Source organism: Myotis daubentonii, chromosome X (assembly GCF_963259705.1).
Source record: "Myotis daubentonii chromosome X, mMyoDau2.1, whole genome shotgun sequence".
NCBI classification, from domain to species: domain Eukaryota; kingdom Metazoa; phylum Chordata; class Mammalia; order Chiroptera; family Vespertilionidae; genus Myotis; species Myotis daubentonii.
In genome coordinates, this window is record NC_081861.1 from 87,096,957 (window position 1) to 87,119,210 (window position 22,254).

Here is a 22,254-nt window from a genome sequence, read left to right on the forward strand (position 1 = left end):
GCTTTCACCATGTACCATAGATTTTAGGTTGTTGTGTTCCTATTTTCATTTGTCTCAAGGTATCTTTTGATTTCTTCCTTGATCTCACTGTTAACCCATTCATTGTTTAGTAATATGTTATTTAGCCTCCATGTCTTCGTGTGTTTTTCACTCTTCCTCTGATTGATTACTTATTTCATACTGAGATGGTCAGAGAAAATGCTTGATATGATTTCAGTCTTCTCAAATTTGAGACTTGTTTTGTGGTCTCTCCTAGAAAATGTTCCATTTGTACTTGAAAAGAATATATATTTTGGTGCTTTGGGGTGAAATGCTATGAAGATATCATTAAATCCATGTGATCTAGTGTGTCATTTAAGGCCCCTGTTTTCTTGTTTCTTTTCTGTCTGGAAGACCTATCCATTGATGTCAATCAGGTGTTAAAACCCACTACTATGACTCTATTACTATTGGTCTCTCCCTTATGTTCATCTAGATTTGCTTTATATATTTAGATGCTCCTATGTTGATTGCATAAATGTTTACAAGGATTATAGCAAAGGATGTATTTTCGATTAAGTATATGGCTGAACCAGTGTGTATATTTCTGACCTTTTTTTTCTGCATTCCAAGGGTCGTTATGGCTGCTGTCGCTTTCTACGAGATGGATACAAAACTCCTAAAGAGGTAGGTTCCTTCTCTCAAAAATGATTCCAAAGCTATCTATAGCCTTATTCAGAGTAAACAGTTACTTCACTTGTGGTACTTAAAATAATCACTAAATAGGATAATAATAACTTATATTTTCTACTTTTGTTGAATTTAGTAGCTAACTTCTGTTTGTCACCCTTCCTGGATTAAATAAAATAGAGGAAGTATAGTCCTTTCACCTTTTGTATTTGGTTACTTTCACATTGTATGCTTAAATCAGTGAATGAAAGTTTAGGCAGAAACAGAGTATTTTTCCTCCCAAATATTTAATAATGTTATAGGAAAAAAAATCTTTCCATCATTAGATCCCCCTTCCACCTTTTGCTGTTGGTTAGTTGTAAACAGTTTTTGATCTTGAAAAATTAATTTCCATTTGTTACAGTTGTCAAAATTCTTCTTGGAAATATCGATGGAAAAATTAAGTATTATTGAAGGGAATGAATGATCAATAAGAAGCATTTTCACTGGCAATGTAAACATCATTTAAGGCTTAGATTTGCTGGTCAAGAGTCATTATAATACATTTTTTTAAATCATTGAGCTCAAACTTTTCTGGTCTACTTCCTCTCTTTAACGTTATTTTTTAGCCTTATTGACTTCCTCCCCTACCAATCTACTAAAATTATGCTCTCAAACATCATCATAATCTTCTAAATGACCCATCCAACTGGCTTTCCACAATCCTTATTTTGCTTGACTTCTTTGTAGCTCATCACTGTTACTTACCCCTATGTTTTCTTGAAATTCTTTTCTTATTTTAATTTCCACAACACTACATTGTCCTAATTCTTTTCCTCTTTCTCTCCTTCACTCACCAAGTTGAGAGTTTTACAAGATTCCATTCTTGGGCCATTCCTTAATTATATATAGTTATTATATCTACAATTGGTGCTTCATGTATCACTCATAATGGTGATTCCCAAACCCTCATCTCTTGCTGTCTGCTAAATATTTCTGTCCACATTTTCTCCTGCTACCTAAAACTTAAAAAGTATAAAATCAAGCTCAAGTTTATTACAGATAAATCTCACTTCTTCATACACCTGCCTATAATGTCATTATTATTCCTGTTCTAGTAGTTAGAAGTCAGGTCACAAAGTACTTGCTAAGGCAGAGGGGTATGTACATGCTCTGCCTTCTCTGAAACTCTCAATAGTGAAAGGCTATGTTATATACCCCTGATCTCAATATGTATATCTTATCTTGGAGTGATAAGACAGACTGTGTTTATTATGCTTTTACCAGGATCCCAATCGTCTATACTATGAACCAGCCGAGCTAAAGTTATTTGAAAATATAGAGTGTGAATGGCCATTATTCTGGACATACTTTATCCTCGATGGGGTCTTCACTGGCAATGCTGAACAGGTAATGAACTGGGGAAAGAGCTTTTTAGCAAAATGTTCTAATTATGTCTTCCTCTTTCAGCTAATGGCTGTGCCAACCCTGTGCCTAAATGAAAATCTCCCTTAATAGGGAGGAGATAGCATTGTCTCCTAGAGACTAATAGTTGAGGGCACTAAGTTAGGATTTGGAAGACCTGGATATTGCCATCTCTAATACTTCGCTTTTAACAAATATGCAAAGCAAAACAGCAAGCCCTGTCTACTTGCCACAGTCATTAGAGGTACCAAAATTTACTTCCTGACTTTGTATGTCTTTTAAAAAATAAATCTTAGATATGATGCTCTCATGTTAGACCATCCAAAAAATAAAACCCCCAACAATCCACTCATTCCTGTCCTCACCCCCGAAAACATGCTCATCATTGCTTTTTTGGCTACATGAATATAGTAGTTTAGAAACCATCATAGAAAAACAGTGAGATTCGGAATCTTAGTTAAGTAAATGTAGTGTCAGGTATTCTACAAATTGGCTATGGTATAAAATTGGACGTAAATCCAATGCATTTGGAAGTCATTTATACATTGCTACTTAAAATACAATTTTGTGTAATTTGAATGATTTGGCTAATATTAATATGTAATTGCCAATATGAGTCTAAATAATAGGGTTTCACTAAAGTTACAGGGGCCACAAAGTGCTATTTTACTCAAAATTTCAGTAATTTATAAAGTATACATTTTTGAGCAAGCAAATAAGATGAACTATAATAAAAATAATCTGCCTGTTTTGATCACCCGGATTTGATTCTAGCATTTTCTCAGTCCTTCTCAAATTCTATGAAATTGTTTATAAACAGTTTTTCTTGCTCAAAAAGAGATTATTTATCAAATATGCCAACTAAGTATGAAGCACATTCAGGTTATTTGAACTTGGGAGAGGGGAGGAGTTGGAATATCTGGAATTTTTTTTTTCTTCACTATTGGCCATTGAGTAATCCAAGTGTTGTCATTGACTTCTTCAGTTTCTCTGTGCATACAATGAAAATAGTTTTTCTCTATTAATTGAAGAAGAAGTTATCACTAAACTTCTTTGAATTTCACAGATAAAGACATGTTGTACATGCAAAGTAGAAAAAGTTAAGTTATAATGAGACATATATGTTCCTTTAAAATTACCTTGCTCGGCATATTTGAGAAATAAAAATGATAGGGCTTGTGGGAAAATAGGATTGGGGCACAACACTTAAAAAGTTGGTCAGAAATATATATAAAATGATAGGGCCCTAATAAAAACTCTATTATAAGGGAGAAACCAAGATGGCGGCGTAGGTAAACACCAAACTTGCTGCCTCCTACAACAACTTCACAAATACAACAAAACGACAAAACAGACATCATCCAGAACTACAGGATGGCTGGCTGAGTGTAAATTCTACAACTAGAAGGATAGAGAAAAGCACACTGAGAGTCAGGAGATGCAGAAGTAAAGTGCAAAGGTACGGAGGCTCGAGCGTGCACGGAAAGGGGCTGGTACCTGAGGACGCGGCTGTCTTTTTTAATCAGGAGGGAGTCACAAGCTCCTGACTGCTCTGAACTACAGTTCCGGGAAGTCTCTGGGGACCCAGGACTCATATGGGGAGAAACTGGACTGTCTGGCAGCGGGCAGAACTTGGAAGTCGAGGGCGGTTTTCCCTCAGAGGTGCTTACAGCAATTAAATAACGGGGACACTGAGACGCGCAGCCCCTTAGGACAGGGCTGAGGATCTGCCATAGTTGCTCGCTCCGCCCCATTGATTCCTTGAGACCCCGCCCCACCCAGGCTGTGGCAGAGGCTTTTGCATATGAATGCCCTGGCCATTTGCAACCTGAATATTACCTAACAAATTACAGCTGGACCAGACAGACCCAGAACTTCAAAGAGAAGGCTCAAGGCCCCACAGCAGCTTGCATTGCTTCACAGCTGGGCCTCATCTGGACACCTCCAAACTCCAAACAAGGAAGGGGAATCTGCAGATCTCTTCATAGCTCCTGCTGGGTAACCTCAGGCAGAGACTAAATTAGCACCTCCTTAGATCCAAGAGCCAGTGTACCCAGTAGTCAGAGTGGGACCATCCAGATTACAACTCCTCAGATCCATAAGGGACACACTCAGGGCACAGACTCAGTGAGCACCAAAGCCCCACTGAAGCAAGTCTTGCCCCAGAAGGGTGTCTTCAGCACAGAAGTTCTCCCACTGCAGACACAGCTGATTCTCACTGCCAATTGGCCTGGAGGTCAATTCCTCCCAGTGATACCTACAACAATCAAGGCATAACTACAACAATACTGTGCACAAAGCCCACAAGGGAGTGCACAAAGAGTGTCCATCTCAGGTAACTGGGGAGGCTGAGCCACTGGGCCCTATAGGACACCTAGCACACAAAACCACTCTTCCAACACAGGGAAGCATAAAAAATGCGGAGACAAAGAAACAGGTCACAAATGACAGAAATGGAGGAAAGCAAATGACTGCATATAGAGTTCAAAACCATGTTTATAAGGTTTTTCAAGAATTTTATGGAAACCCCAGTAAATTTAGTGAGACCCTGGAGGATGTGAAAAAAGACCAACTAGAAATTAAGCATACACTGACTGAAATAAAGAATAATATACAGAGAGGACTTCCAAAATGGCGACCAGCAGGAAGGTAGGGAGGGAGAGAGTGTGAGAGCGCAAGGAAGTGATAGAGGAGTGTGTGGACGCGTGTGGTGTTTGTGTATGAGCTAGGGACAGTTAGATTCTGCAGGTCTTCTAAGGGGCTGCTAAACCCGGCAGTCTTAGGCGGTGGAGTCCCGCTCCCTGCTCGGACACTCCTGGGCGGCCAGCAGAGGCACGGCGACCACGCCATCTTGGGAAACAGAGCTGCTTGAGACTACGATCCTGGCCTCAGCACCACCCAGTCTGATCTCAGACGGATACCAGGACCCTGCAGCCACTAGGGACAGAGACCTGTGACCACAGCTACAGACCTGCGGACACCAAAAGTTCAGAAATCCCCGCGGCAGATACCTGAGTAACAGAGCCCATCCCCCCTTCCCGCAGGCTTGCGGGCAGCGCAAGAGTAACTAACTGATAGACCCACCCCTTGCCTGGGCCTCAGCGCTCCAGGAACTTTAGCCTGGAAGTGCTCCAGCACCTTGGAACTGATCCTACCCGCACTGCCAGCTTCTGAGCCCTGGGCTGGGAGCAAACGCGTGAACCCTAGGAACTGAGCATAGGCGCACTGCCAGCTTCTGAGCGCTGGGCTGGAAGCAAACGCGTGAACCCCAGGAACTGAGCCTACATGCACTGCCTGCTTCTGAGCCCTGGGCTCGGAGCAATCGCGTGAACACCAGGAATTTGTCCCACATGTCACAGGCCCAGGGACCCCGATTCTCTGGGAAGGTGGCAGCACCAAGCACCAGTGACTGGACTGTGTTTCTTTTCACCTGTGCCTGAGATCCTGATTTCCTGTGCATTCATACTAAGAGCCAGTGACTCCAATTCCTGGGGCAAGGGCACATAGGGACCCTGATTCTCTAGGCAAGGTCGCGTGAAGCAACAGAGACTCTGATACTGGATTCTGAGGAACTCTGACTCCTGGCGTATGCTAGGGGGCTCTGGTTTTCAACAAGCTTCAGGGGGGGTCTCTGTTTCAGCATGGTGCAGGCAGGGTCCCTGATTCTAGGGGCGCGTACGAGGCCACATTGAACGCTGACAACATTGACTCTGAGCGAGCCTGGTTCCCACCAACCCACAACAACCACACATCTTAGTGTCAGAGCTCTTCAGTGACACTAGGGTGGTGGGAGGCTCCCACTGCACATGGCCCAGGCCCACGCAACTCGACGTTTGAACCATCGGGAGATAATCAGAATGAAGAGATGAAACAACACCCAGAGGAAAGACAATGAGGCGTCACCAAGAAAGGACATTAATGAAGTTGAAGCATGCAACATGACAGAAAAAGAATTCAGAATAATGGTTGTACAATTCATTCACCGGATGGATGAGAAAATCAACAACCTATGCAAGAATCAGGAAGAAATGAAAAGTGAGATAGCTACAGTCAAAAACACCATGGAAAGTTTCAACAGCAGACGAGAAGAAGCAGAGGACCGAATTAGTGAATTAGAAGATAAGGCAGAGAAACAAGATCAATCTGAACAGCAACTGGAGAAAAAAATTAAAAAGAAGGAGGAGAGTCTAAGGGAGCTTCGGGACAACATGAAACGAAGTAACATACGCATAATAGGGCTGCAAGAAGGACAAGAAGAGCAACAAGGATTAGAAAATCTATTTGAAGAAATAATGTCAGAAAACTTCCCAGATATGGGGAAGAAAAAAGTTACACAAGTACAGAGAGTCCCAGGCAAGATGAACCCCAAAACACCCACACCAAGACACGTCATAATAACGATGGCAAATGTACAAGACAAAGAATCTTAAAGGCTGCAAGAGAGAAAAAGAGAGTTACCTACAAAGGATCCCCCATCAGATTATCAAATGATTTCTCAACAGAAACACATCAGGCCAGAAAAGAATGGACAGAAATATGCAAAGTGATGCAAAGCAAAGGACTGAATCCAAGAATACTCTATCCAGCAAGGCTGTCATTCAAAATCGAAGGGGAAATAAGAAGCTTCACAGACAAAAAAAAGGCTAAGGGAGTTTATCACCACCAAGCCAGCAATGCGAGAAATGCGAAAGGGACTGGTGTAAAAAGAAGAACTAAAAAGCCCAGAAAGAAAACAGCCACACACAAAAATAGAAATGGCTACAAACAAGTACCTTTCAATAATAACTTTAAACGTAAATAGCCCAATCAAAAGACATCGAGTGGCTGAATGGATAAAAAAACATGACCCATATATTTGTTGTCTACAAGAGACCCACCTCATTAGAAGGGACTCACACAGACTGAAAGTGACGGGATGGAAAAATATCTTTCAGGCAAATGGAAATGAAAAAAAAGCTGGGGTAGCAATACTTATATCAGACAAAATAGACCTCAAAGTGAAGGCCATAACAAGAGATAAGGAAGGCCACTTCAAAATACTAAAGGGATCAATACAACAAGAGGATATAACCCAGATAAACATATATGCACCCAATGCAGGAGCACCCACATACATAAGAAAACTCCTGGAACATATCAGGGGAGAGATCGACAACAATACAATCATAGTAGGGGACTTTAATACACCACTGACATCACTAGATAAATCCGCTAGACAAAAACTCAGCAAAGAAACAGCAATCCTAAATGACTCACTAGATCAGATGGACTTAATTGACATCTTCAGAACACTTCACCCCAAAGCCACAAAATATACGTTCTTCTCAAGTGCTCATGGGACATCTTCAAAAATAGACCACATATTGGGTCACAAACAAAGTCTCCCCAAATTCAAGAAGATTGAAATCATACCAAGCATCTTCTCAGACCACAAGGCCATAATATTAGAAATAAACTACAACAAAACAACTCAAAATACTCAATCACTTGGAAGCTGAATAGCACGTTATTAAATATTGATTGGGTTACCAATGAGATCAAAGAAGAAATTAAAAACATCCTGGAAACTAATGACAATGAAAACACAACAATCCAAAACCTATGGGATACAATGAAAGCAGTCCTGAGAGGGAAGTTTATAGCTCTACAGGCCTATCTCAACAAACAAGAAAAAATGGTAGTAAATCATCTAAATCTACAGCTCAAAGAATTAGAAAGAGAGCAACAAGAAAAGCCCAGAGTGAGCAGAAGGAAGGAGATAATAAAGCTTAGAGCAGAAATAAATGACATAGAGACCAAAAAAACAATACAGAAAATCAATAAACAAAGAGCTGGTTCTTTGAAAGGATAAACAAGATTGACAAACCTCTAGCCAGGCTCACCAAGAAGCAGAGAGAAAGGACACAAATCAACAAAATCAGAAACGATAGAGGCGAAATAACAACAGACCCCACAGAAATACAAATGATTGTTAATAAATACTATGGACAACTCTACTCTAACAAACTAGACAACCTGGAGGAAATGGACATATTCCTAGAAAAATACTACATTCCAAAACTTGATCAGGAAGAATCTAAAAAGCTCAATAGGCCAATAACTATGGAAGAAAGTGAAGCAGTCATCAAAAAGCTTCCATCAAACAAAAGCCCAGAACCAGACGGCTTCACAGGGGAGTTTTACCAAATATTCAAGGAAGAACTAAAACCTATCCTCCTCAGACTACTACAAAAAATTCAGGAGAAAGGAACACTTCCAAGCTCATTCTATGAAGCCAGCATCACCCTAATACCAAAACCAGGTAAAGACAACACAATGAAAGAGAATTACAGGCCAATCAATATCCCTCATGAACATAGATGCCAAAATCCTCAACAAAATCTTAGCAAATCGGATCCAGCAGTACATCAGAAAGATCATACACCACGACCAAGTAGGATTTATCCCAGGGATGCAAGGATGGTACAATATCTGCAAATCAATAAACGTGATACATCACATAAACAACTTGAAAGAAAAAAACCACATAGTCATATCAATTGATGAAGAAAAAGCATTTGACAAAATTCAACACCCATTTTTGATAAAAACTCTCAGCAAGGTGGGAATTGAAGGATCATACCTCAACATAATAAAAGCCATATATGACAAACCCACAGCCAACATCATACTCAATGGACAAAAACTAACACCATTTCCCCTAAGAACAGGAACAAGACAGGGATGCCCACTCTCACCACTCCTGTTCGAGATAGTATTGGAAGTATTAGCCATTGCAGTTAGACAAGAAGAAGAAATAAAAGGCATCCAAATTGGAAAAGAAGAAGTAAAACTGTCCTTATTTGCAGATGACATGATATTATACTTAAAAAACCCTAAAGACTCCATCAAAAACTATTAGACTTAATAAAAGAATTTGGCAATGTAGCAGTATACAAAATTAACGCCAAGAAATCTATGGCATTTCTATACACCAATAGTGAATGTGCAGAAAGAGAGACTAAAAAAGCAATCCCATTTACCATCGCACCAAATCTATTAACCTACCTAGGAATAAACTTAACTAAAGAGGTAAAAGACCTCTTCTCAGAAAATTACAGGACGTTGAAAAAAGAGATAGAGGAAGACATAAAGAGATGGAAGAACATACCATGTTCTTGGATTGGTAGAATCAACATCATTAAAATGTCCATACTGCCCAAAGCAATCTATAAATTCAACGCACTTCCCATTAAAACACCGATGGCATACTTCACAGATCTAGAACGACCTCTCCAAAAATTCATCTGGAATAAAAAAAGACCTCGAATTGCTGCAGCAATCCTGAGAAAGAACAAAGTAGGTGGGATCTCAATACCAGATATCAAGCTGTATTACAAAGCCACTGTTCTCAAAACTGCCTGGTACTGGCACAAGAACAGACATATAGATCAATGGAATAGAATAGAGAGCCCAGAAATCGGCCCGAACCAATATGCTCAATTAATATTTGACAAAGGAGGCAAGAACATACAATGGAGCCAAGATAGTCTCTTCAATAAATGGTGTTGGGAAAATTGGACACATATATGCAAGAAAATGAAACTAGACCACCAATTTACACCATACACAAAAATAAACTCAAAATGGATAAAGGACTTAAATGTACGACAGGAAACCATAAAAATTCTAGAAGAATCCAAAGGCAACAAAATCTCAGACATATGCTGAAGCAATTTCTTCACTGATACAGCTCCTAGGGCACTTGAAACTAAAGAGAAAATGAACAAATGGGACTACTTCAAAATAAAAAGCTTCTGCACAGCAAAAGAAACCATCAACAAAACAACAAGAAAACCCACTGTGTGGGAAAACATATTTGCCAATATCATATCTGATAAGGGCCTAATCTCCAAAATTTATAGGGAACTCATACAACTTAACAAAAGGAAGATAAACAATCCAATCAAAAAATGGGCAAATGACCTAAATAGACACCTTTTTAAAGAGGACATTCAGAAAGCCAAGAGACATATGAAAACATGCTCAAAGTCACTAATCATCCGAGAGATGCAAATCAAAACAACAATGAGGTACCATCTCATATCTGTCAGACTGGCTACCATCAACAAATCAACAAACGACAAGTGCTGGAGAGGATGTGGAGAAAAAGGATGCAGCCTGGTGCAGCCACTATGGAAGACAGTATGAAGTTTCCTCAATAAACTACTAATGGAACTCCCATTTGACCCTGTGATCCCACTTCTAGGAATATATCCCAGGAAACCAGAAACACCAATCAGAAAGGATATATGCACCCCTATCTTCATAGCAGCACAATTCACCATAGCTAAGATCTGGAAACAGCCTAAGTGCCCATCAGTAGATGAATGGATTAGAAAACTGTGGTACATCTACACGATGGAATACTATGCTGCTGTAAAAAAGAAGGAACTCTTACCATTTGCAATGGCATGGATTGAACTGGAGAGCATTATGCTAAGCGAAATAAGCCAGTCAATGAAGGAAAAATACCACATGATCTCACTCATTCATGGATAATAGAGACCATTATAAACTTTTGAACAGTAATAGATACAGAGGCAGTGCTGCCTCGAACAGATGGTCAAAATGGAGTGGGAAGGCCAGGGAAAGTTGGGGGGTAGGAGGGAGGGGTATAAGAGAGCAACCGAAGGACTTGTATGCATGCATATATGCATAACCAATGGACATGGGACGCTGAGGGGTGGGGGAGGCCGGGAGATAGTCAAGGGCGGGGGGAAAAAAAAGACACTTATGTAATACCCTTTGTAATACTTATAAGCAATAACAAAAATCAATAAAATATATTAAAAAAAATCCCCATTCAGCCTTCTGAGCAGACTTCTCACATTTATATTAATTACTGTTGGTTCCCAGCAAAAGGACCTAAATAGACACTTCTCCAAAGTATACTTACAGAAGTCCAAGAGGCATATGAAATAATGCTTAAAGTCACTAATCATCAGAGAGATGCAAATCAAAATGACAATGAGGTACCACTCACACCTGTCAGAATGGCTATCATTAACAAATTCACAAATAACAAGTGTTTGAGAGGATGCAGATTAAAAGAACCCTAGTACACTGCTGGTGGGAATGCAGACTGGTGCAGCCTCTGTTGAAACTCTGTATGGAGTTTCCTCAAAAAATTAAAAATGGAACTCCCATTTGACCCAGTGATCCCACTTCTAGGAATATATCCTAGGAAATCAGAAACACCAATCAGAAATAATACATGCACCCCTATGTTCATGGTAGCATAATTTACAGTAGCTAAGATTTGGAAACAGCCTAAGTGCCCATCAGCAGATGAATGGATTAAAAAACTGGTATATCTATACAATGGAATACTATGCAGCTGTAAAAAAGAAAGAAATCTTACCATTTTCAACAGCATGGATGAACCTGGAGAGCATTATTCTAAGCAAAATAAGCCAGTCAGAGAAAGATAGGTATCACATGATCTCACTCATATGCGGAATCTAGTGAACAACATAAATTGATGGACAAAAATAGTTCAAGAGACATAGAAGCATCAAACAGACTGTTGAACCTCAGAGGTACGGCAGTGGAGGATGGGTGGGTGGGAAGAGATCAACCACTGAATTTGTATGCATATATGCATGACCCATGGACAGAGACAATAGTGTGTTGAAGGCCTGGGGTGGGAGGTGGGGGCAGGCTGGAGAGGTCAATGGGGGAAAAGGGGCACATATGTAATACTTTCAACAATAAATTTTTTTTTTTAAAAAGAATATAGAACAGAGAGGAAGACTAGAAATACGCTGAGAATAAAGAGGGGGAATTAGAGAAGGGAAGGCACAGAGCCATTTCAGCAAGTGGCCATGAGAAAAGAGCACCTCAGAAGTGATGGATGGGAAGTTATCTGAAATCCGACAGAAACTTATAATCCTACCTGCAAGTAGTTGCATATGGTTGATTGTCCTCCTGTATAATCTTTCATGGCTCATTTTAGCTATATGTGTTCTCAGTTGAAATGGTGCATGGGTGTATGTGAAATTCATGTTATGCTCAAATTTTTCCCTAATATATCAAACACATTGGAACAAATTTGTGTTTTCTAAACAGCTGTTATAGCAGAACTAACTATATATTTTTTCCACCATAAATTATAGGTTTGTTTTTTTTATGTATTACTAATCTATAGCAAATTGTTAAGCAAAAATATACAAACTTGACCATAAAAGAAACTTAATTGGGCAGGCAAAATATAGTTTTAAAAGCCAGTACATGTAATGTAATGAACTTATCCTTAGGGTAGTACATAATGGATGAAAATAGGCCTGTGGAGGCAGGCTGACTTGGGCTCAAATCTGAACTCAACCTTGTACTCTTGTGTGATCTTCCATAAGTTCATAACCTGCTAGAGCCTTAGTTTCCCTGTAAAAAGTCTGTAATTATGCATACTTCCTAGGATGGTTATTAAAATCAAATGTGTTAAAGCATGCAAAACCCCTAATATAGTATCTTGCCTATAATAAGCATGTAATAGATGCTATTTCCCCTTTTCTTCCTTTTACTAGGTGAATATGTTCCTTGTAAACGGGACTTTCTTTGGCATCAGTCTTCCTCTAGATCCCCAAAGGGAACTCTCTATAAATTTTTTTCTCCCTTTCTTATACCTATAGGTTCAAGAATATAGAGAGGCTCTTGAAGAAGTCCTCATCAAGGGCAAAAATGGAGTCCCACTTCTGCCCGAGCTATACAGTGTTCCCCTTGACAAGGTGAGCTAGATAGTGCTGTAACATGGGGCTGGGAGAAGAGGAGGAGTACTTTAATAGGTGTTCCCTGTTTGAGTCAAATAATTGTTACTTTCTTCTGATTTTCTAAAATTTTGTCTTTCAGTATAGGACAGTAAAACTATATTTTGTTCCCTTGAAAATAAGATTTTAAAGCACTCACAGTTATGACATTGTTGTTCAGCAAGACAAGAGTAAGACCAAACTTAACCGTGGTAGTTTCAAGGGTGTATACTTACCCTCAAAATTACCAAGATGCATTAAATATGTATAACCTTTTTGTATGTCAACCATAACTCAATTTAAAAAATAAAATAAATTGTTTAGAGGTTGATTTTTTTAAAAAAGACTAAACCTTAAGCTTGAAAATGATAGGGACATCAGTAGGCAGAACCAGAGTGATGTTCTCTGTGAACTTTCAGGATTTGATATTCTTTGCTCTGAGGCCAGTAATTTGGGATTGTTTGAGTAGATCAGTTTTTGAAAATGAAGTAGGTCTCCATTTTCCCAAAATCCCAGTCAGAAATACTTCTGTTCTTCTTCTCCATTGCGAAAGAGTATTAACCATGGGAGAGATACAGTCTTCAGTTCTAGTAGGTATGGGTGGAATAAGCTCCCAGCAACATCAACAGCATTACCTGAGAGCTTGTTAGAAATGCAGATTTCAGGCCTTCCCCAACACCTACTAAGTCAGAATCTGCCTTTGTACACGATCCTCAGGCAATCTATATCCACCATACAGTTAGAGGAACACTGCTTGACTTTTTAGTACATTGCATGTGTGACTGTTTCATAGGGTAATGAATCACAATCCAGATTCAGCCCTTTTTGCTGTTTACTATTTAAAATCTTCTATTACCCTTATTGTAGCTTTTTAATCTATTCTTTTAGGTTGACGAAGAATATCAAAACCCTCACACTGTGGACCGAGTCCCCATGGGAAAATTGCCTCATATGTGGGGTCAGTCTCTATACATTTTAGGAACCTTGATGGCAGAGGTAAGGAGAAACTTTAAGGCTCTTTTTCTGCTTTAATCATGATAGTAATCAGATTTGTAAATAGCTCATTAAATCTGTTGCTTTTTGTATTCTGCCTTAATTGTATATTTTCCTCCAGGTCATTAGAGTGGAACTGTGACCAGTCTTTGACAAAAATCTTTTCCCCTGGCAACCTTGTCCCTCATGCCCCCAGGACTTCCTACCTTGGCACTGTACCTACAGATGCTCTGGGAATAGGCCCTACCTAGATCTTTCCCTTTCAGAATGCCCCCGAGTGCCTTGCCTGGTGACTGACAAATGCAGTTGTGCTTATACAGCATGACTGATAATGGATTTAAGAGCTAAATTTTCTAAGCAACATAATGCTTCAGTCTTTAATTGAATAAACTGATAAGAAAATTTTAGGTACAATTACAACTAGTTAGGGACATCATAGTTTTTATTTATTTGTTTTTGGAAAGGGGCTCTTTAAATGTTTCATATATTAAATTCTGTTGAGACAGCTCTTAATGGGGCACTCGGGAATTTCTGTCAGCTTATTTGTGATATTTTGAGCTGTCTCAACAGAATTTAATATATGTGATTATATAGGAAGGGTTATCTTTTTCACAGTTTTTCAGATTTACTGACTAATATATTTCCACATTGTAGGTTATTATGGTGAGCTATAACCTAGGCTCCTAGAGGATATAAGGTGGGACTAAGATATTCTTTCTGAGCCATACTCTATGACCTACTTACATATGACTGTTGATTTTCTGCAGCTATTTTTGTTGTTTTGTTTTCCCCAATTCTATTGAGATATGATTGACATACATCACTATGAGTTTCAGGTCGATGGTTGTTGGTGCCAATTTAATACCAATAGGAATCCCCAATTTGGGGTATGGTGAAGAAGGAAACTTTACTTAGTGCAAACATCTCCGTTGTGATACAGCACAGTTGTGAGAATAGTATGGCTGTGGAACAGCTAAATGGTGTTACAGCTCAATTATGGAGTAGTACAGCTGTGAAACAGCAGGGCTGTGAGGAGGCCCGAGGGTGAGGGAGTCATGGGGCAAGGCCCCTCTCCCTTCAAAAAAACTCAGCTCTGCTCTGCCTGCTTTGCTCCTCTCCACACCAGTCTGCTTTGCTCTACTCTACTCTGCCCTGCTCTGCCTACTCTGCTCTGGTCCCCTGAGATGTCTTCAGTGTTTTATCTTTAGTGTTTCAGCTCCATCCAGGGACATGGTCTCAGTCTTACTTGGAATGGAAAAGTGTTCTCTCCTTGACAGAGAGGAGTGACTTACATAGAGAGAAGTCCCACCTATGGCCCCTAATTGGTCTGTTCTCATGCAAATGAGGATGCCAAATCCTCAGTTTGACTGGTCCAAAAGGCACTGTCAGAATGGAGCCACTCTGATTGTTCAGTGAAGATGCTGATGGGGATATAGTTGTGCAGCTCTTATTGGATGGGGAAATCCTCAGTCCTATTGCTAGAAATACAGCTCCAGGAACTCTTTTCTAAGGGCTGCCTCAGATGCAGGAACACAGTTCAGACAGGCAGTTCAATGCAGGCTTTTCCCTGAAGTGTGAGAGGCCACTGTTTATAAACAGCTGCTAGGCTCTTCTTTTAAAATTGAGCCCAGGTAGCCACCAGGAGCCCTTCTTGATAGGTATATTCTTTCTCAGGGTTCACAAGCATAAAGGTTTGATTATCTGTCGTTGACATTATCTATCTATCTATATAAAGAGCCAGGGTCCATAACGTCCACAATGACCAAGGCTCTATGGAACACCAGAAGTCAGTGCTGGGTCACCGTGGTGACCCAGCACTGACAGCAGCCAGTGCCGGTGCAGCGATCCAGCACTAACTGACGAGGGTGCTATGGATGTGGCCTGGAGGCCTGCAGAGAGAGAGGCAGGGTCTGATCCCCAGCCTCCATGGCAGCTGTTTATCAGCCATTGCCTCTCTTTTTCTCTCCTGGCTTCGCCAGCAGCTGCGCCTCTGTTTCTCTCTGGGCCTCCACACGGTGGCTGCTGATCAGCCCCACCTCTTTGATCAGGCCCAAAGATAGGCCCAGAGACGCTGACTGGCATAGAAACCGACCAATCAGAACCTAACCTGGGTGAAGTGTGAGGAGCCAGTGGCTGCCTAGGAGGTAGAGCTTTTGATGCTGACTGGCATAGAAACTGACCAATCAGAACCTAATCTGGGTGAACTGCGAAGGCAGAACCTAAGGTAGGGGCTGAGGAGAGGGTTTAAGGGCAACAGCTGTTTGGTATAAGGTGTAAGAAAGCGGTTCAATTTTTTCATGACCAGTTTGGCAGTATAGTGCATATGGCTGGCTATCAGTCCAGATATAGGGATTATGTGTTTTTGTCTGCCAAGAGCATCTCTTCCTGCTGAAAAAGGCTTTTCCCCCTCATTTAAGCCATCCTATTCTATATAATATATCTATACTACTGAAAGGGTAATATGCTAATTAGACTGGGTTGACCAGCCATCTTCCGGATGCCCGACTTCCTTCTGGACAAAGCCATGGTGGTGGGGGCTGAGGCAGAGGCAGTTAGGAGAGATCAGGCCAGCAGGGGAGGTCAGTTAGGGGCAATGAGGCAGGCAGAGGCTATTGGGGGCAAGATCAGGCTGGCAGGGGAGGGCAGTTAGGGGCAATCAGACAGGCAGGCAGAGGCAGTTAGGGGCAATCAGGCAGGCAGGCAGGTAAGCAGTTAGAAGCCAGCAGTCCCAGATTACGGCCTAAATCGGCGGTTGGACATACCCCAAGGGGTCTCTGATTGGAGAGGATGCAGGCTGGGCTGAGGGAACCACCCCCCTGCCCCCATGCATGAATTTCATTTCAGGCCACTAGTCCTATCTAATAAAAGAGAAACATGGTAATTAGCGTACGACTGCTACCCTTCCCATTGGCTAATCAGGGCAATATGCAAATTAACTGCCAACCAAGATGGCGGCCGGCAGCCAGGCAGCTTAAAGCGAACATGAGGCATGTTGACGGAGGACTCCAACGTTCCCTGCCTGCCGCTGCCGGCCTCTGAGCTCCTGAAGCAACAGCTCCAAAAGATACAACGTTTCAATTATAGAAGCTAAAAGATGGCGGTTAATTTGCATATACTAGCTGCGAGCAAAGACTGACGACAACATGGAGGCCAAGCAGTACAGAAGGGAGCCAAGTAGAGGCCTCGAGGACAGAAACAGAGCTGCAGCTGCTGTGAGCGGGAGGGGCAGTGGCTTGGACGGGAAGGGGCAGCAGCTGGGAGTGGGAGGGAAATCCCAGCCACAGCAGCTGGGAGCATAAGGGGCAGCGGCTGGGGGTGGAAGGGGCAGAGGCTTGGAGGGGAGGGGCAGCAGCTGGGAGCAGGAGGGCAAGCCCAGCCCCAGGGGATGGGATCAGAAGGGCAAGCCCAGCCGCAGGGGATGGGGGCGGAAGGGCAAGCCCAGCCCCAGCGACTGGGATCCGGGAGGGCAAGCCCAACCACTGTGGCTGGGAGCATAAGGGGCAATGGCTGGGAGCTGAGGGACAGCGGCTGGGAGTGGGAGGGCAAGCCCAGCCCCAGCCACTGGGAGTGGGAGGGCAAGCCCAGCCCCAGCCACTGGGATCGGAAGGGCAAGCCCAGCCGCAGGGGATGGGGGCAGGAGGGCAAGCCCAGCCCCAGTGACTGGGATCCGGAGGGCAAGCCCAGCCCCAGCCACTGGGAGTGGGAGGGCAAGCCCAGCCCCAGCCACTGGGATCGGAAGAGCAAGCCCACCACTGTGGCTGGGAGCATAAGGGGCAGTGGCTGGGGAGGGGGGAGGGGCAGCGGCTGGGAGCTGAGGGGCAGCGGCTGGGAGTGGGAGGGCAAGCCCAGCCCCAGCCACTGGGAGTGGGAGGGCAAGCCCAGCCCCAGCCACTGGGATCGGAAGGGCAAGCCCAGCCGCAGGGGATGGGGGCAGGAGGGCAAGCCCAGCCCCAGTGACTGGGATCCGGAGGGCAAGCCCAGCCCCAGCCACTGGGAGTGGGAGGGCAAGCCCAGCCCCAGCCACTGGGATCGGAAGAGCAAGCCCACCACTGTGGCTGGGAGCATAAGGGGCAGTGACTGGGGAGGGGGGAGGGGCAGCGGCTGGGAGCTGAGGGGCAGCGGCTGGGAGTGGGAGGGCAAGCCCAGCCCCAGCAACTGGGAGTGGGAGGGCAAGCCCAGCCCCAGCGGCTGGGAGAGGGGGGGCAAGCCCAGCCCCAGCGACTGGGATTGGGAGGGCAAGCCCAACCACTGTGGCTGGGAGCATAAGGGGCAGCAGCTTGGAGCAGGAGGGCAAGACCAGCTGCAGGGGCTTGAAGCGGGAGCAAAGCCCGCCTCAGCGAGTTTCGCTCCCTTCTCTGCTTTGCTCCAGCCACAGGAAGCCCTATTCTTGCAGGAATATTCCTGCAACGGGCCTCTAGTATATAATAAAAGCCCAAGTGACTGTTACAACCGAACGACTAGAACGACTGGTCACTATAATGCGCACTGACCACCAGGGGGCAGATGTTCAATGTAGGAGCTGCCCCCTGGTGGTCAGTACACTCCCACAGCCAACCTCCCCTGGCCAGCCAACCTCCTGCGATCACGCCCCTTTGTCAGTAGGCCCTGATTGGGATGGGCATTCGGGGGTGTGTAGTGGCGGATGTGGCCTTTTTCCCAGGGGGTCACAGGCCATCTTCCTCATCAGGGCCGGTGGCCAACCTCCTGCGGCCCCTCCCCTTGTTCCCCAGCCGGCAGGCCCTGTCCCTCCCCCTGGCCAGCAGGCCCCGGTGCGGGATGGTGAGGGATAGAGGAGGGGGGCGGGGAACCATGTGGTGGTGGGGTGCCGAGGGCGGCATCAGCATCCGGTGCCCATTCCTTCTGCGCCTGGCCTGGCAACTGTCACCTCCTCTCCTGACCCCACCAGGGCCTTTGGGCCCCAGGCTGGGATGGGGAACCAGGGGTAGGTGGTGGTAGATGCAGCCCTTTTCCCAGCAGGGCTGAGGGCCGCTCCCTCCTTGGGGCCTGCGGCTAACCTCCCATGGCCTCTCCCCCTGGCCAGCAAACCTCCCACGGTCCCTCCCCCTGTCACTCCCCTGGCCAGCAGGCCCTGTTCCTCTCTCCAGCCGGTAGGCCCTGGTGCTAATAAGGCAACAAGGGAAGGAGGAGAGGGGGAGGCAGGGAACTGCATGGTGGCGGGGTGCTGAGGGTGGCTTTTGCGTGTGTCATCCATTCCTTCCGCACCCGGCCCAGCAACCGTCACCTCTTTTCCCAGCCCTGCCGGGGCCTTTGGGCCCTGATTGGCCCAGCACCAATTGGCCCTGATTGGCAACCAGGTCTATGGACCCCACCCATGCATGAATTTTGTGCACCAGGCCTCTAGTGTAACAATAATGGGCAGCATGATTGGTATAAAGTAATCCTTTTCTGGTAACTTTCTCATTCAAGACAAATACATTAAATGGAATGAAAAGAGGAGATGAATGGTTTTCTTAAGGGCAAAACAGGTGACTTAGTCATATTTCACAAAGTCAGGTTTTAGTGGCAGGAACTGTGCTAAAGGCCAGGAGGTGGATGTGGCCTCCCCTGAACTGGAACTATTAAAAATGAGGACCTGAGGAGACTGAAGAGACTGCAGATTTTGGGTGAGACAGGAGGGCCTGGGACTGAGAAAGGAGGCCCCCAAGGGTACTGGCTATGGAGACTGCAGTGTGGTGCAGTAGTGGAGCCCAGGGCTGAAGTCCCTGGATAGAGTAGTGCTAGCACCCTGCCATCATACAGCCTGGGAAGCTCCTCCTGATCAGTGGGAAGGACCTTGCAGTGGAGCTCAGGGGCAGCCTACATTGGAGTGTTCTGAAGGATACACACAACATCGAATCTGGGGGATTCTCTATTTCTTAGAGAAACTCATGCTGGTGAGCAGCAAGGGGGCTTGAGAGTAGTCCAGGAGGGAGGATCAGCCCTGCCCACCTGGAAGGCAGAGGAGGTGCCCTCTTTCCCACCAATAAAAGAGCTGCTTCTTACCCAACCTGCAGTGACCTGAGGCAAGGGGGAATATCCCAGGGCAGGAAGCCTGTGCCCCTGCAGGTGGCAAAGGGAAGGTGGCAGCAAACAGGCAGAGCTGAGGCATTATAAGGACAGGAAGGGCCCAGCCCCACCTCCTACAAGCTATTGGTACCATGCCCAACATGAGTCTGACCAAACCATCCCGGCCAAGACCAGGATACCCATGTAGAGCCCAGCTCCAAGTGGAAAGGGAGAACAGCTCAGAACAGGCACAATCAAGAGAGACTTGAGGCAGACTCAGCCTCTGGACTAAGGAGTCCTCACCCACTGGACAACTAGGGGCTTCGATCTATTGGGCCTCAATCAAATTGCCCAAGGCCAGAAAGGGACAGTGACTCACATTGGCCTGACCAGAAAGCTCCAAGGATGCCCAGGATAGACACACAAAGTGACCAGATTCAACAACATCAGAGCAAAATCCAGTGAGCTCCACAAATAGCGGACCCAAAGGTTTTTGAGTGTGAGTGTGGTGGTTTTGTTATGTGTATGTGTTTGTGTTTGTGTGTGTGTGTGTGTGTGTGTGTGTGTGTGTTTGTGTGTGTGTGTGAGAGAGAGAGAGAGGCTTTTTTTGTTTTTTGTTGTTTCTTTTTCCCCTTTTTTCCTTTTTTTGCATATCTCTAATTTCTTTTTCCTTTGATTCTATTCTTGTATCTCTTTATTAATTTTTCTCATTTCTCATTTTTTCATTTTACTTTGCCTATCTATAGCTTAATATATTCATTATTACTACATTTTAAGTTCATTATTATTATTTCATTTTTTGTTTCCTTTTCTTTTTCTTCCTATACTAGTTCTTTTAGCTTCCTCCTTGCTTTCATATAGCCATTTTTTTCTTCTTCTTTCTCCCTTTTTCTTTATATACCATTTAAGTCTTTGATTGCATATCTCTAAGTATTCTCTTCATTTTTTCTTTGCTTCCTCTTCTTTTTACTTATTAGACTTTCCTGTTGTTGTTGCTCTGTGTAGCTTGATTTTAGTAGTGTTTTTGGTTTGGTCCTGCTGTGTCTTGTTCTATCTTGTCAACACCCATGTAACAGCTGGCACGATGAGATTGGGGTTGAGCCTCACTGTCAGCAAGTCAGAGGGGGAGATCTCTCTCATAAATGGGAAATCAACAATAAAGTCCAAATTAAAACAGGAGAGCCCAAATAATGCACACAAAGGGAGACCCCTCAAGACACTTTCTACATAGGGCCATCCCACAAAGACTGGGAGGCATAATAGTTCTATCTAATACATAGAAATACAAAGAGACAGCTAAAATGGTGAGACAAAGTAACAGCCTCCAAATAAGAGGAAAGGAGGAATGTCCAGAAAAAAAAATAAATGAAATGAGGCAAGCAACCTATCAGACATAGAGATCAAAGTAATGGTTATAAAGATGCTAAGGAGCTGAGTGCAAATTACAAGGAACTCAGTGGGAACTATAGCAGGGTGAGGAAGGAAATAGAAACCATGAACCTGAACCAGACAGAAATGAAGAATAACGTATCTGACATCAAGAACACACTGGAAAGAATTAAAAGTAGAATGAATGAAGCAAAGGATTGAATCAACGATTTGGAAGACAAGGTAGAAATAAATATCCAGTTAGAGCAGCAAATAGAAAAAAGAATGAAAAAGCAGAAAGATAGCTAAAGGGAGCTCAGGACCAACATGAAACATAACAACTTCCATATTATAGGAATACAAGAAGGGGAAAAGGTGAGCAAGAGAAAGATAACCTTTTTGAAGAAATAATGAAAGAAAATTTGCCCAACCTGGTGAAGGAAAATGGCTGCAAATGAGTTTCCATTAGAATTTCAGCTGACCTTTCAATAGAAACACTCCAGGCCAGAAAGGAGTGGAATGAAGTATTCAAAGTAATGAAAAGCAAGGGCCTAATTCCAAGATTACTGTATCCATCAAGGCTATCATTTAAAATTGAAGATGAAATAAAAAGCTTTACAGACCCAAAAAAACCAAACACACAAACAAACAAACAAAACAGGTTAAAGGAGTACATTACCACTAAACCAGCAATGCAAGAAATGTTAAAGGGACTGTTTTAAGAAGAAGAAAAGGAGAGGAAGAGGATCATCTGTATAAAGAAAATAAAATTGGCAGTAAATAAACACCTATCAATAAGAACATTAGCCCTATCTCATTTGACTCTGGATAGAGCATTGGCCTGTGGACTGAAGGGTCCCGAATTTGATTCCAGTCAAGGGCAAATGCCTGGGCTGCGGGCTCAATCCCCAGTGTAGGCCATGCAAGAGGCAGCGAATCAATGATTCTCTCTCATCATTAATGTTTCTCTCTCTCCCACTCCCTTCCTCTCTGAAATCAATAAAAATATATTAAAAATAGCCTTAAATAT

General features: G+C 43.5%; 1 protein-coding gene across 6 annotated transcripts in view; it reads left to right on the plus strand.

The window, feature by feature from the left end:
- The window catches only part of PHKA1 (phosphorylase kinase regulatory subunit alpha 1), a 296,474-nt gene that overhangs the window by 136,958 nt on the left and 137,262 nt on the right, over positions 1–22,254 (plus strand). For all 6 annotated transcript variants that reach the window (XM_059679280.1, XM_059679283.1, XM_059679284.1 and 3 more), the window contains 4 exons: positions 613–666; positions 1,936–2,058; positions 12,744–12,839; positions 13,746–13,853. In XM_059679280.1, the coding sequence (XP_059535263.1) occupies positions 613–666; positions 1,936–2,058; positions 12,744–12,839; positions 13,746–13,853 (381 nt within the window). The remainder of the gene's footprint in view (positions 1–612; positions 667–1,935; positions 2,059–12,743; positions 12,840–13,745; positions 13,854–22,254) is intronic.